Raw genomic sequence first — 16,312 nt, forward strand, 5'->3', positions numbered from 1 at the left:
TCTGAAAAATCCACATTCCCATTTAAACACCCACATACAAACACTAAGAGCTGAAATCAACGTAAGCATCTTTATTCAACACTCCTTTGTCATGTTTACCATCGTGGGGAGGGGGGACAGTCGTTTATGGTAACAACACATTTTAATTAGCGTTATTGGTTGCATTTGAAGCAATACGTTATACATCCGATCAAAGTTAGGATGTTCACAAATAAATCAGACAATGCAACAGCAATTTATTGATATTCCCAAAGTTATGGTCTTGAAATAAAAGCCTGAGTCCTCAATGTTCGAGACCGAGACAAGGCCGAGTACAAATGCAGTCGAGTCCGAGACGAGACCAAGACCATCAAAAGTGGTCTTAAGACCGGTCTCCAGACCAAGACCAAACTCTGAACACTTAAAGATAGCATGTGCAACTTATATAATATTTACTGTAGGCTATACTACCTGTGAGCTCATCTTAGTCCATCTTGATTTGAATATGTCAAACATCATTTTATTTTTATTTCATTTTATTTAACCTTTATTTTACCAGGAAAGAAATCCATTGAGATTTTTAATCTCTTTTACAAGGATGTCCTGGCCAAGATGTGAAACAGCACACAGTGCAAGGTGAAAACAAGGCATTACATGTACAGCAGCATTATTCATAAAAGTAACAGTATTATTAAATTATTTACAACAAAGTATCAGATAAAAAGACATAAAAGCACAATGAAATTTAAACATATCATCATTTTATGTCTGGCATTGTCACTGTTTGTTGTAGAAAAGCAGCTATTCAGTCTCCTCCTATGGAGACCTGTCTCGTCTTTGTTTGCATGTGTACTGTATGGGCAGATATGAACAGGTGTGTATATCACTGAGCCACAGCTAAGGTCAGCCAGCCAAGTTATGCATACAAAAAGTAGACTGAGTCTCCAAATCCAACAACACGGAATCCTTTTTTATTTCTATCTTTAATGTTCCTGTGAGACAAAGTTTTGCTTATTAGTATTCAGTGGATGTAGTTTTTACAAAAATCACATCATAATAACCTCATCATCACACAGCTGATAAATAGTTCAGATTATGTTCTCATTACAGAAATTCTCAGGACGAACGTTTCATTTTCATGTCTCAATACTCCCACTGTACTGTATGTCCCTATCTTTAAATGGCATAACTCGCCATAATGAGAAAAAAGCAATCAAAAAATCCCATTACTTGGAACAAACACAGAACCAATGATTAGGACTGGCTTTGCATCCTAAACACTTTTGTTTTTTGTCCCAAAGTCATCGTTTTATGTAAGGTAACTTGAGGCCAGGGAGGCTATGGCACTAAAAAATGAGTTGGCAGCCCGCTGTGACTAAATGCGAGTTTTTATGACACTGACAAAAATTTTTTTTAATGTGGATCATGGTCGATCCACTTCTTGAGGTCAAGCTGAGGCCCCATCCACACTACTGTGTTTTCGAATTAAAACGAAGACCTTTTGCTACGTTTGCACCTCCTGTCCTGATTACAACAGCGAAAACGAAGACCTAAAACGGAGAAGTCTGGAAACGCTGCCGTTTTGTGTTTCAAAACTCCGGAGGGCGTTTTACCGAAGACAGCCCAAAACGGAGGACTTTAAAAACGATGATGCAGCCGCTGACGCTCAGCTGTCTGACTGGGTCTTATAAATCCTGATGAGGCCTAAGACCTCAGCTTGAGGTATTGTGAGGGAGTACTTGGGATGTGACACTTCAGATGTAGACTGTCTAGGGAAGGCTGTTTGTTGACTTTGTAAAATTCTATGCTTAGAGTAATGTTAGCTTATCCAGTGGAGGCTCCACGTGTGACGTTTACATTCAGTGTTTCCCATACATTGATTTATTTGTGGTAGCACCCCACAATTTCAAAGCTGACCGTCGCATATTGATTTCTTTTTTTTTACTAGGCCTATTTAAAATCAGATTCGACTGCAGAGCTGGGCGCAGCGCATATATTCGCTTAGCACTTCACTGCACAAATCAGTCAAACACAGCCCTGTCAATGTCAGAGACCAACCTTACAAAAAGTTACTAGCAAGCATGTAAGGAGTCTAGCTAATAAGGATAGCTCTGTTAACGTTAAAATACAGCTGGGTTGTCGAGGTTAGCACGCTGGAGCTGACCAGTTAATCACCTTGACAAAACAATACCTTTCAGAGCTAAGAACGTTTAGAACCATACCTCTATACAAAGTATCATATAAATGTTGAAAATGTTAGAATTGTGCTGTATAAATAAAACGGACCTGACTTGATTAGAATTAATCCTTAGGGGATAATGAATGGGTGTACAAAATTAAATAGTTTTCAAGATACTTTCTTCAAAACCACAAAAGTGAAACTCATGGTGGAGCTAGAGGATCACCAGTCAGTAGGATTCATCCACTGGGGAAATTGAATGTTTAGCCAACAGACCAACATTACTAGTGCCTAGCACGGTAAAGTAAGGGTTTTGTAAAAACAAACAAATTAAAAAACACATATTCCTCAGTAGAATTGAGTCTTGAGAAAAACAGTGTTTTTGGTAGCAGTAAAACATCAGCTAGCCTGCTTGAACTATGACAGCAAGAAATCTTTAAGGTATGAGCATCTGAATACTGGTATGTAAAGATAGCTTGCAGATGTTAGAAATGATCTACAATAACATCTCCAGCACAGTAAGAAAATTACAGTTGTGTAATGTAGTTGCGGTGAAGGTTTGTTTCATGAACAATAGTGTTAACGTAGCTTCACTATAGAATCAACCTCATATGAGATGTAAGGCCCTTCAGAGATGGAGACATGTCAGAAAGCATAATATGTATCTGAACAATCTTAACAAACAAAAAAATTTCCAAGTAAGTGTAGCCATCTTTCTAAACCTGGGCTATTAAACACATCTACTGTGGCACATGAACCTGACTCATGATCACCATACTCATAATTCATGTTTCAATCCATCAAAAAGCAAGGTATGACTGATTGCATTGAGGCAGTTTTATTTGTTTCCTGCATTACTATGGTGTTGACGTGTAGGCTTAGGCAGTAACTATTTTTTCATAACTTCCTGACATTTCATCCGGGTTTAGCATGTATGACAAAAACACACAGCTGAGCTGCTGGAGATAGAAGTCATTGTAGCATGCATGACATTGTCTAGCCAACAATGCTGTCTATCTAATATGAAGTCTTGCTGGGTTGAAATACTTAATGCCCATAGAATAATGTGTAGAAAGACATAAAAACATCGGTGAGTTGAACGGAGATGGTGTGCACGCAGCTTTGTTTGTGTTGGCTGGCTCAGCTTTTTCATTGGGACTAAACCCAAAACAGGGGCAGAGACATTTTTCTTGTTTACTAGTCCGGTAACGTTATCCTGACGCATGTTGCCACTTTTGATGAGCAGTTTAATAGAAAGAGGAGTCTGTATTTTTGACAGTTTAAAGATTTCTAAATACCCTGGTGTACTGTAATACCGCCCAAGTCTTCTTTAGTTTAGCCTTCAAAATCCACAACCTCACCAAAGGGATTGCCAAGAAATTGCGAGAGCTGGAATCCACAGCCTCTCTGCTGGAGGGTGTGACAGGTTTATCTCGTCTGCTAGATCAGATTATTTTTGAAAACTGCATGAACTTTCGCCTTCAAATACTTTAGTAAAAGCTATCCGGTGAATAGCTTTTGTTTTTTACAGACCCTACAGACATTTTCAATACGGTTGTGGTGACATGTTGAAAGGCCCAAGCATGTATCCTCACACCCTAGAACTCAAACAAGCAGTCCACAAACACAAACTCTTTTTTTAATCTCTCATTATTATCAGTTAGTTTGAACAGGCTGTACTTTCCCTGTTCCCTAAGCACATGAAACATTTCAAGTGCAATACTGGTCCGATTCCAGCGAGTCTCACGCCTGGAAATTCAAAAGCTGCCTGTCACAGAATTGAAAAAATCCATTTCCATCCAGACCTCTCAGGTGGTCTGAGACAGGTCCGCTTTCCGTCCCCACAGTCAAAACTAAAAATGGAGAAGCAGCGTTCAGTTTTTACGCTCCATATATCTGGAACTGGAACTCCCAATAACTCAATAACTTTCAGAATGTCTGCTGAAAGTTATTTTAAGACTAAAGACTTTTCTTTTAGATGCTGCCTTTAATCAAATCAAATTTGATTGTATTTAAAAGTCTTCTTATGTTGCTGTTTTATGTAGAGCACTTTGAATTGCCTTGTTGTTGACCACAAAATATGAACCACGAAAATACCTTCACATTGTTGTTTCAGAACAAACTACATTGGCTTTGTTCACAACAGTCTCTGTTTTAAGTGTTTTTAATACGATTTAGGTAATTAAGGATTTGCATGGCACAGAAAAATAGGGTACCTGTATATCTGGATTGGCTAAACTAGGGTGGGTGTTATAAGTAAAATCTTCTCTATCATGGAATGTAAATTTATATTGTGATATCAATATTGATCCACAAAACATAATGCAAAACTGTTCACAATGAAAATAATCAGACAGAAATGTGTGTTTTCAGCAAATCCATTACTGCCTAACCCCACCCCCCTCCTATTATTCTTTGTCTTATTTCAATTTAGAGGATAATTAGGCTATAGTCTTAGTTTGGCAAGAACAGTTCCCATAATTCGGTGGCTTTGTGGGATGTAATCAGGAAGTATAATGTTGCCATGGGGTCAGTGAGTTAGCTACAACATTTTCTTTTTGCCTAAATTTGTTTAGACTTTGACAAATTGGCACCATTAAAAGTATGCTTAATTAGCTATTAGCAGTTCCAGTCACTTACTGGTTTACTTGATTCTGAAGAAAACTTGATGGTTTTCAGGCAAGTTCTGGACTTATTGGGGAGCGCCTTTTTTCTATAGACATCAAAGATTATGAGAAGTGTGAGTCACAATGAATCTAAAAATATGTGTATGTCTGTGTGATCACATTTGAATGAGTTATGACTTGATCTTGACACAAATTGCAGCAATCGGGCTACGGGTTCTAAAGTATCCTAATGTAACTGCATCATTGAGCTGTGTCACAGCTTCTGCTGCAGCTCCAACGGCTGACCACGTTGCTGAGCGAGCAAAACTATAATAACTAACTTCTTGTTATCAGAACACGGCCATGCACCTGTCACTTTCACCTCATGCGGTAGCAGTAGCTTTGAATAACATCTCTTCCTCTGCACCCCCTGGTGTTTACTTCTGCTATTCCCTGTTGTCCCCACCCCCCATCCCCGTTCTCTTGCAGGTGTTGTCCTTTCTCTGTGCTGTCCGTTTATGTGGTGTTTCTATCCCCTATCCCCATGTCTGTCCCCTGTCTGGCCCAGTGACAAATACATTTAAATAAATAATAAAACAGACAAAGGAATATAATAATATATAATATTCTCTTGTTGCACAATATAGTATCCAGCTCCTCATATTCATACCAGGCTGGGCAGGTTTAAAAAAACAAAAAAACAACTCTTTTAAAACCCTAAGCATGCTTGTGATTTTCTTTGTGGTTTTAAGGATAAAGTTTTCCAGTAACATCACCACAAGCATGGGCTTGATCAGACCTCTTCTTCACTGTATGAGCTGTATGTAAGATCGAGTCTGTGAAATTTAGGGCTGCAACTAATACATTTTTTGCACGATCGAATAATCATTTTCTCAATTGATTGATAAATAGCTTGGTCTACAAAACATCAGGAAACAATGACAAATGCCAAGGTATCATCTTCAAAGTCTAAAGGTGCTTTCAGACCAAAAGCGAAGCAAGCGTTCGGGGCGGTGAGTTTACATACAAAGTCAATGCAAAGACGCGTACAGCCGCGATTTCCTGTCGGGGTGGCGCGAAGCGATGCGAAGGGGGCCGGTCCGGCGAGTGGAATATTTTCAACTCAAGCGAGAAAGTCGCATGGCTATAAGTGTTGAGATTGTCCGTACGTCACCGACGGCTTCAGAGCGATGAGCGGAGAGGGCCGGGCAGAGCAGGGGATTGAGCATCTGCTGGCCGGCTGAGAGCTGCTAAACTTGGGGGAGAGGAGCAGGGAGCAGCGCTACAACCATTGGACAAATAAATCCCCGTAGTCTACTCTGACAACTACGCCGTTTACTCACAGGAGGAGCTCGGAGTTAAATGCTTTTATTAAATTAGCTTTTTACTTTAGTTTTTGGGATTACAAAGTTGATTTATCTTCACTAGAGCTTCTCAGCAGCTAGATTCCTTGCACATCCGGTTCCAGTGCTGTTGTTAGCGTCGTTAGCTCTGTCGGACTACGACTTCATATTTATATAAAAACTGGACAAAACTGGACATTGCTGGGAGAAAAGAAAGCGAGGAGGTTGAACTACCTGGTGAGTTCAGAAAACATCTGTCTGTAACTTTATTCCAGCTGTCATTGTACTTTACTGTGACCAAGTTAGTATAGCATAGCCCTGATCGATCCAAACTCCATTCAGAAAACAAACATTTTAGAAGTTGTTGTCCTGCTGTCTTGCTGACAGACCTGACAAAGCATGAATTCATATGTTTAACAAATCTGCATCATGTTGTAGTTATTTCGGCATCAGTTTAATCCGTTTATTACTATTTAATCACAGAAAAATGTTTACTGTGGGTTCATACAGTTGTAGTTAAGGCGAGTTGTGTTTATTCACGTTATCGCGTTAAAATCACATTCTCATGCGAATGTACTCACGTGAGGAAAGCGTCGCGAGGAGAAAATTTGCGGTTGGTCCGAATGCGGCATAAAACTCAAAAATATTCAGTTTACTGTAAGAGAAAGAAAAGCAGGAAATTCTCACCTTAGAGAAGCTGGGAGCAGAGAAAGTTTGGCATTTTTCCTTGAAAAATGGCAGATGCCAATTAAATTAAAGCCGCTTATTAGCTTATCTATTAATCAACTACCGTTGTTGCTTCGGCTCTACTGAAAATGTGAAAATTGTGACACGTGACAGTGTGAAAATTCAATGTTTGCTGCACTCTGGGTAAACATTTCATAACATCTGCTGAAATGACAAAATGCGCATCAGGTGCCCAGAAGAACAACTGCAATGGGATGATAATAAGGCTGTGACTCGTCGAGGTGAAAAGCTGTCTCACAATATTTTTTTTTTTTTGTCTCACAATATTGGCATGACGGAGTTTGAGGGTGAAATAAGCGTAGAAGACCTGGTGGAAAAACTTAAATGGCGACAGAGTGACAGACAAGAAACAAACAATATGTAAGCAACATTTCAAAATGCTTCTCAACATTTCAACTTGCACTGTTTAGCATTTTGTGGCTTTCAGTCGAATTAAATACGATTTTTCCAGTCATATATTTCGTCATTGTAGATTTCTTAAAAAAAGTGTTAAAATATCGTCTCGTTCTCATGAACCCAATATGGCGTATTTTCTCGTCTCGTGAGCTCCAAGTGTATCGTCACACCTACATGATAATGTGTAAGTAGACAATTGCTTGCCAACACCTTAGCTTGATAACGTTATCACATCTTAACATGTGTCTTTGAGCTTGTTTTACAATTCTTCTACCCCCGGCAGCCTTAGCTACCACAAAAAGTGGTAAAAATAAACAAAACAAAGACGTCATGTACTTTTTTGAAAATTCCCCATGTAATGGAAATTTGCTTGCCTGCAGATGTTTGGGAAGCAAAGACCAGTTAATCACAGCAGGATGGAAACAAATGCCTGTGACTGATGACTTTATCTGTGAAGAGACCATTCATTTCATGCAGGCTCTCACTACACAAAGCAACAGTTTTATAATATTACACCCAATCCGGATGAGTGGGGAGGACATAGTCATTATAATATAATTACCTCCTGTGTACTCCTACATCATAAGAGTCAAACGTTTATGTTTGTTCCCTTGTCAATAAACAAGAGGCTTGTGGACAGTGTCACATGTCGTGCCCGCTCTCTCATAATTACTCAGCTCCAGAACTACTCAGACCCAAAATCAACTTCATCGAGCCACATCTAATTGCACTGAACCAGGAAATGTGTCATACCTGCACAGCAGGTTTTTAATTTCAAAATTAAATGTTATGCAATGCTCGTCTTCCTCATATCACAAGAGCATCTGTCGATGTACATTTAGCGCAACAACATGTGACAATAACAGTTGAGTCAGAGGCAATACACGTCAACCCTTCACAAGCACACCTGAAACTGGTCTGGATGCAGGGCATTATGAGCTGCAATACATATTTGTATAAAGAGAACTGGAAATATCTGGGATAAATAAAGTACTGGAACTTTCTCTGTCATTATTGTGACCACTTGAGGTTTGACCACTTTCTTTTGAAATCTTTAATTTATCCAGGAAAGAGTGACTCAGCATGGATCTTTACTTCTTCAAAGTCACACAGTTCTACACGTTGGAGCTGCCAGAGTCTTGCCCTGTCGTCCAGCAAGCAAGGCTTGAAGGATTGGGGGTCAAGCGCCTTTCCCCAGGGCACCCAAACAGAATGGGGTCCCTCCGCTTCTCACATTCACGTTCCACAACAATGTAAAATGAAAATGAAGCGCGTGAGGAGAACAGCAGCTCGTGTTCCGCGTGACAGCTCAGCTGCTCTCCCTCCTCGCTGTTTACCTCTCCTCTGCATTTTTCAAACTCGACACCAACAAAAGCAATGCGTGACTAAACTAGCTCTGCCACAGCTCACTGCCACACTGGTCCATTTTGAAAAAGTGCCTGAGGGGGTGAACACTGGCTCTGTGAGATGTTTCCACTCTGCTGTTGGCTTGTGAATTATCATGCATTGGTCTCCAAAGTGAGGTCTGAGGACTACCAGGGCTTCACTATTAATTCAATTAATAGATCCAGATTGTGTTTTGACTTGGTCCAGAGTAAACACTGATTGAATACAATTATAGATAATATAACAAAGATATTTTCTGATAAGGGTGATTACGGCCACTATTTTTTTCTAAATGGGGAGTTGTGGCCCCACCACCCTGCACTGATAAGAGGTTATCTGATGGATGGATGGACTGTGAATGGCCTTTATCTGTGGTGGTTAGTTTATTTAAAACTATGACATTGCTACTGAGTTAAATGGGCTAACTATTGTAATGTGTGTCTGCGAGCCAAACGAATAAATAAAATGAATAAACTTGTTTTCATCTTACATGTGGCTGTTGAAGCTGTCCAGCTCATCAGTGTCGTGGAGGAACACCTCTCCTCCTTCTTCTTTGTGCTTGGATTTCTTTCGTTTCAGCTTGAACGGCAACAGCCGCCTTTTCTTCTTTTCTTTCGGGGAAAAGGGCGAAACATCCCCGGCCAATGTGTCGCTGTCTCCCGGGCTGAGGGGACCGGGACTTGCCGGTAAAGACCCCAACTTGTCCGTGGGGGTGGTCCCCGCTCCATCTTTGAGGGAGTCCGGCCGTTTCCGCTCCTTGCTGTCTTTATCAGGTGATTTTAATTTGAACAAGCCCTTTACTTTCAGCGTGCTGGACTTACTCATGGTGTCTGACAAAAAAAAGTCCTTGCTAAGAAAGTGCGAGGAAGATGAAGGCACGGGGAAAGTTGTCCTACTTATAGAGCAGCTGCTGGAGGAGTGATTCACCGGGCGAACCTGCAGAGCTGGTTCCCGCGAGGCTTTGGACTTGCCCACACCGGTCGCGCGCGCCACCAGGTAAAACAACGAGGGAGCAATTTAAGATCCGCGGAAGAAAAAGTAGGCTACACTTCCGAAACCTTCAAAATAAAATGCCTATTACTACTGTTTATTTATTTCTCTAATATGCAACATTATGCTGAAACAACATGTCCATAAAGTTATTACCAGACTTAGTTGAGAGAGCCCCAACCACGTTAAAAGAAGAAGGTCGCTCAAATGTTTTGAAACGGGGCTATGTAGAATTATATAATTTGATTTACTCAGGAAACACAATAGGCTATGGTTGTTGCCTAACGCTCTTTCAATAAAAACGATATACTGCAACAAAATGTGTAGTGTTTTAAACAAAACAATCTTGCCATATCTTTGCACCTTTAAAGGTCAAAGCAGAAAGAAATGCATGGCAGGACTGAACCATTCGGGGCCACAAATGCATATTGGTCAGTAGTATCTGCTCTGTAGCTGTACATTGTAGTGTACCCTACCCTTTCAAGTACTCACAAGTAGCCTATACTGTGTCATATTCAAACAGGCTTTTGTATTTAAATCTTTACTCATGAAACAAATTTAGCCACTAATATCGTATTGGGGTTTTTTTGGGGGGGGGGGGGCGTTTTTGGGTGCTTTCAGCAGGTGCTCCACCTGTCCTGTGGGTGATGAGAATGGGTTAAAAACTAATTTGACAAGCTCAGTGTATATAGGCCTAATAGTTAAGCAAGGGGCAATTTACGGACTGTGTATTCTGACAGATCTGTTTTGGGAATCCTTTAATTATAAAATTTAAGATTAGCTATGCATTTCATTTCAATTCATTCATTAGTAGTTTATATTGATATGAGGTACGTTATTCTCTCACACACAAGACTTAGGGTACTTCCATTTATGAGTTACACTAAAAAACTTTTATTTTGAAAAGCAGACTCAGCTTTTTGCTTAATGCAGCTCACAGGTTGTCTCTGGTTCTTGAATCTCTCAGCAGAACCTTCTCAATTTAGTCTCACCTTGATGCAAACCTCCATTTGCCCCTTAATTACCTCTTCACACGCTGTGTAATTATAATGCTTTTATATGGTAGGCATGGATGGATGTGTTTGTATCTGAATTTAAGAGAATTTAATTGATAAAAGTTCACCTATGAGGTATTCAAAGATGTGGGCTGTTGAAATTATGATAATTAGGGTTTTGTTCTCAGTTTTAAACTTAATGTTGCTTACCTACATAATCTGTTAACAGGATCTGCAATTTAGAAATGTATACATTTGTATTAAACGACCTTTTAAAAAAGCATACATGTTTTTTCTCTCCTAAAAAGGCCTTAAATCAGCTGTTAGTCACTGTGATGTAGATTATACATTTACATCACTGAAAGTAAGGGAGGCCCAAACGTTGGTTCCATAAATAAAGCTCTGTTGAGATGGTTTCACCATCTCCACAATATCATTGCAAATAATAACTTGAAAATAACACATCGGATCTAGCCTTCTGTCCATATAAACATATAATTGTTACGATGCACTTTTACATCATGTGTCGTTATGTTTTGTACATTATGTCTGTCTGTGTCGAAGTCCACTAATTATTTGGTATCCACTGAAATAACAGCTCTATCTGCTGGTCATGTTGAGTAAAAGCAACTTCAGTTTGTAGACACATCCAGTCAAGTCCAAACCACAAGCCTGACATGCAAACAAATAAATGTTCCACAAATAGAAAAAGAGACTGGTTTGATGGTTGTTTTAGTAAAAAAGAAGTTAAGGATTTATTAGGCTACATCATGGTTTATAACAGGGGTCGTCAAATTAGTCTGGCATCGGCCAATTTTTTTTCAACCCATTATATGTATCTGTCATGACTGAGATCTATTTCAGCACCAGCCCCTATCAATTTATTTATTTTTTATTTTTCTGCTATTAAAGCAATCTGGCCGCGGGCCAGATATTATTGCTGGCGGGCCGGTTCTGGCCCGCGGGCCGCCTATTGCCGACCACTAAGTTTATAATACTAAAATAAATACAAATATTTTTTGTATGATATTTTAATGTTAAACCAGAAATTAAAGCCTTAGATTGCAATGAAAACATTCACACAATAACGTCAGGCTAATCTGCAAGGTGTCAAGTGCTGATCAGAAAGATACCAATCATACACACACACTCACACACACACTTTTACCCAGGAAAGCAAGCCGCACCCACTGCGTAGGCCCGCACACACCGAGGCCTGGAGACCCTTCAAGAAAGCACTCCACTGACTGCTGCAAAACCAGCGACCATGCTTTGGACCTGGCTCTGAACTTTAACACTGTCTGATAAGGAAATGAAGTATCTCTTAATGTTTTATCTTATATTGATATTTCTCAACTGGCGCCTATGTCATTTTGCAATGGTTAGCCACCATAACTTCAAATTGTCCCCAATGTCCCCACACTGTTACTAGCCACCCTAACTATTTAATAAGCCAGCAGTTAGGATGCACACCTAATCTGTTCATTCTGTTATATTTTTTTGTGTAAATGTTAAAATAACACTAAACCTGATCATCTTTGTTTTGCAAACTTTATGGAAGAGCTATTACACCTTTAAAATGTTGTGGGAATAATACTTGTGTAGTAAACTCTGAGAGAGTTAACGTCTAACTCTACATAAAAGTGTTAAAAAAAACTAACACTGGACGGTGTTTAACTCCAAAAAGAGTTCAATAACAGTCCGTGGTGTGGACCCATATAGACACTTTAGAAGTATTAAAATTAACAGTGTTATGTATTTTGATTTTACTGTGTACTTACAGTAAATCAAATCATCTTTGCATTGAACACACAGGGGAATGTCCCTGTATGCAGAATGACAAAGTGTTATTTTGTTTGTAGAAACATCAGATAAAGAGGACCTGTGAACATAGACAACAGATACAGATGCATTTGAGATCAAAAGCAGGAAGATCAGTGACACAGTATACACCCCCACAGCACATGTGGTTTTGGCTTTGTCGTCTTTTTTTTAAATTTCTTTAATCGCACAGTATTTGTGACATAAAGCCCCACGTTGAACTCTTTCTTCATAACCAGCTTTGACACTTTCTCTCGTACCTGGAAGGAATATTTTTCACTTTCATTTGACTTAACAACATCAGAGAGAGAACAAAGAAATTACCTGAGTGAGAATCATCATCCTGCAAGGTATGTATGTCCTGCACAGCACAAAATTTAGAAGGTTTATACTTTCAAAATTTTGTGCTGGTTTTTTTTCAGTTTGGTAACTGTATAATATATTTTCATGTGTCTATATACATCATATATTTAGATGCATCTAACCACAATTAAATATTTTTTTCTTTCATAGTGCAAGCAATACATTTAAAGCCTGAAACTGTTTTACAACATTTAAAATGATTGATCATGTGAAAAGATTCAAATGACTCGAGTTTCACAGAAAAGATGTATAAATTACACAGACAGAACACGTTTAGAGAAATGTCAACTATGGAAATAATATTTAAAGAGCACTTGAAGTTCTCAAAAGATGTTTCTACACAAAAAGCTCATCCTTTTTCTGTTTTACTATGCTTCCAAACAGATACGTGCAAAACCTAATACCTTCCTCATCGTCGAGCGCTACACCATACTATATATAATCTTACTATAGTGATTTGTGAGAAGTGAAAGTCCTGAAACAAGAGATACCATTATATTGTCATGTTCGTTCCTTAGATCAGGTTTTTGAAGAAGTAAGTCGAGGCCTGCAACATGTTTCTCACATGCTAAAATTTCAACAAATGAGAAATCATGTGTTTATTGCAGTGCTGAGTTTTACTATAATCTAATATCAGAAAACAGAAAAATCAGAGGTGTCTTATCTCTTAGTGTCACACAGGGAAACATTTGGATGATTTTCTTACGTTCTTATTTTTACTTACTTACAAAGTTAGTTGGTGTTTTCTCACCCTCATGTTGGTGACCTTATACACATTGACTCTCAGTGATTATAGGTGATAAGGATCTCCTCAGATTCTAAGATCAGAGAAAGCACAGACTGCACCCACCTGCAGCCTATTTTGCATGCATTCACTTAATGTCTAATGGTATGGAAATTGGGTCATTGACAACCAGAGGAAGAGCTGAACTAGAACACTGACTTTTATCCTGTAAGCAGACAAAAAGCTGTGTAGTTTTACTCAGTCCGTACAGGGTGCAGACTTTGCACTAAACCATCAAAATGATGTGCTAAATTGTATTTTCAGTTTGGTAACTGCAGAATGTTACCCAACTTGAATTGGAGAATAAAGTGTAAGCACTGAGTGATTGTTTCGTCAAAATTTGATTTGATATGTTAAAGAATTAATACATTAGTTATCAACTATTTATAAAGCCATTAGTTACAATTCATAAACTATTTATAGTGGAGGAAGTATTCAGAGCTTTCACTTATGTAAAAGTAGAAATATCATAGTCTAAAAATGCTCAATTACAAGTAAAAGTATTCAAAATGCTGTAATGTTAAAGTGTATTTACATTTTTACTTTTCTTGGTAATTCCGTTTTATCCTACTTTGTACTTTTTGGAGGCAAAAATTCTAATTTCATTCCACTACAGTTGTCTGTCAGCTTTAGTTAGAAGTTACTTTGCCAATTAAAATTATTAATACAAAATATAAACAACAAATAAATGATGATATAACAACATAGATTATGCTACCCAGCAACATATAATATCCTAACGTGTAAAAGTAACTATAGGAGTCAAATAAAGGCAGTGGAGTAAAAAGTGCAATAGCTCCATCTGAAAAAAAGTATAGTAATATAAAATGAAAATACTCAAGTACAAGTAGCTCAAAACTGCATGAAAGCATGCTGATCCAGTAAATCTTAGTTACATTCCAACACAGCTCTAAGTCTAATTAAAATGTGCGGCCAAATGTCTATCACAGATCATTCAGGAAATGTTTGACCTTTTGTTGTGTTCCCCTGCTTCTTCAACAGTTTGCTTTCTGGTGTAACTGATCATCTTTTCTTCTCCAGAGCAAAACATGGAGTCGGTGACTTCAAACTATTATTACAGTACAGAAGATTACCCAGTTGAAGAAAATGACACAGATGAAGAGCTTTGCATCCTCGACGCTAACCCCGTGGATGTCATCACCCAAACTTACATCCATTCCATCATCTGTGCCTTTGGCCTGACTGGCAACGCTCTTGTAATCGTCACCTACATATTCTACAAAAGAACCAAGACGATGACAGATGTCTATCTCTTTAATGTGGCTGTGGCAGACCTGATCTTTGTGGTAGCTCTGCCATTTATCATATACAACGAGCAGCACGGTTGGTTAATGGGTGCTGTGGCTTGCAAAATGCTGAGGTCCGCCTATAGTATCAATCTCTACAGTGGCATGGCCCTGCTTGCGTGCGTCAGTGCCGACCGTTATGTAGCTATAGTTCAAGCTAGAAGATCCTTCGGTGCTCGATCACGCACTCTGATCTACAGCCGCCTCATCTGCTCAGTTGTTTGGGTAGTTGCAGTGGCTTTAACTCTGCCCACTCTCATCTACTCTGATTGCTTTGAAGAGGAAACTCTGGGGGCTGAGACTGTCACTGTGATGTGTGAGCTGTCATTCAGGAAGAACGAAACTGCAAAGGTAATGAAGGTGCTGGTTCCCAGCCTTCAAATGGCCATTGGTTTCCTGCTGCCTCTGTTGGTGATGGTGTTCTGCTACTCCAGCATCGTGCGCACTTTGCTGAGAGCACACAGCAGCCAGAGGCACAAGGCCATCCGTGTGGTTTTCGCAGTTGTTGTGGTTTTCATCATGTGCCACCTCCCCTACAACGTGGCTCTGCTGAACCACACTCTGTCTCTTTTTAAGCAGAGGAGCTGTGAGGCTGAAAAGATTAAACTTCAAGTTCTGGCCATTTCCAGGAGCATAGCCTACCTCCACTGCTGTCTTAATCCCCTCCTCTATGCCTTCATTGGTGTGAAGTTCAGGAGCCACTTCCAGCAAATACTTTTGGACCTCTGGTGTTTTAGCAAAAAGTACATCTACAGTGCTCACACTTCACGCGGGACATCTGAAATTTGCATTTCAGACCGCGTGTCTCCACATGGCCCCAAATCATCATCTTTCAGTGCATGAAACTGCAGTGGTACAAAACCTTTCTAAAAGGGATAATTGGCAATGCCAATGATCAAATAATCTCTCATATTTCCCGAGCTATTACTTTGCTGTCGTTGTAGCTGTACATAAGTAGAGGTGAAAGCATTTGTGCAAAATGTGCTTAAATAAAACATGACGTGGATTTAACATCTACTGTATTCTGAGCAAACATTAGCAAGTTACCTTTATTATAATACACTGTCTATCTGAATGTAATTTGTATGAAGCATCACTGAACAACAACTTTTTTAAGGGCAAAGTAAAATTGATGGTTTAAAAAAAATACTTCATAAAAATGGGTACTCTAGCAATTAAGTATTGCTCTTACATAAAATACATGGAATGCCCCTGACAAAGTTTTACAAGACAGTCAAAATCAAAGCAGCAGAGGCTGAGGTATCCTGACTTTTAGTCTGTAGTCTGTTACATCGCTCAAACTCCATTAAATTCCGGATTCTACATTTCCCAGTAGAACTAATAACACCCAGTAAAGCATATGAGTAAACCAGCATGCACATTACCACGGTCCTGGCTCCTGGAAACGGAACACCT

At 39.2% G+C, this 16,312-nt stretch overlaps 2 protein-coding genes across 2 annotated transcripts in view; one reads left to right on the forward strand and one right to left on the reverse strand.

Annotated features, from left to right (window-relative positions):
• Positions 1 to 9,558, reverse strand: part of crybg1a (crystallin beta-gamma domain containing 1a) — a 45,497-nt gene extending 35,939 nt beyond the window's left edge. Inside the window, exon 1 of the mRNA XM_046063373.1 lies at positions 9,127 to 9,558. Within this exon, the coding sequence (XP_045919329.1) occupies positions 9,127 to 9,461 (335 nt within the window). The 5' untranslated portion in view covers positions 9,462 to 9,558. The remainder of the gene's footprint in view (positions 1 to 9,126) is intronic.
• Positions 9,559 to 14,638: 5,080 nt separating this feature from the next.
• ccr6b (chemokine (C-C motif) receptor 6b) lies at positions 14,639 to 15,739 on the forward strand. Its single transcript, XM_046063082.1, has one exon. The coding sequence runs from the start codon at positions 14,639 to 14,641 to the stop codon at positions 15,737 to 15,739; it is 1,101 nt and encodes a 366-aa protein (XP_045919038.1).
• Positions 15,740 to 16,312: the final 573 nt, after the last annotated feature.

This window comes from Micropterus dolomieu, linkage group LG11 (genome assembly GCF_021292245.1).
Source record: "Micropterus dolomieu isolate WLL.071019.BEF.003 ecotype Adirondacks linkage group LG11, ASM2129224v1, whole genome shotgun sequence".
Classification (NCBI taxonomy): Eukaryota; Metazoa; Chordata; class Actinopteri; order Centrarchiformes; family Centrarchidae; genus Micropterus; species Micropterus dolomieu.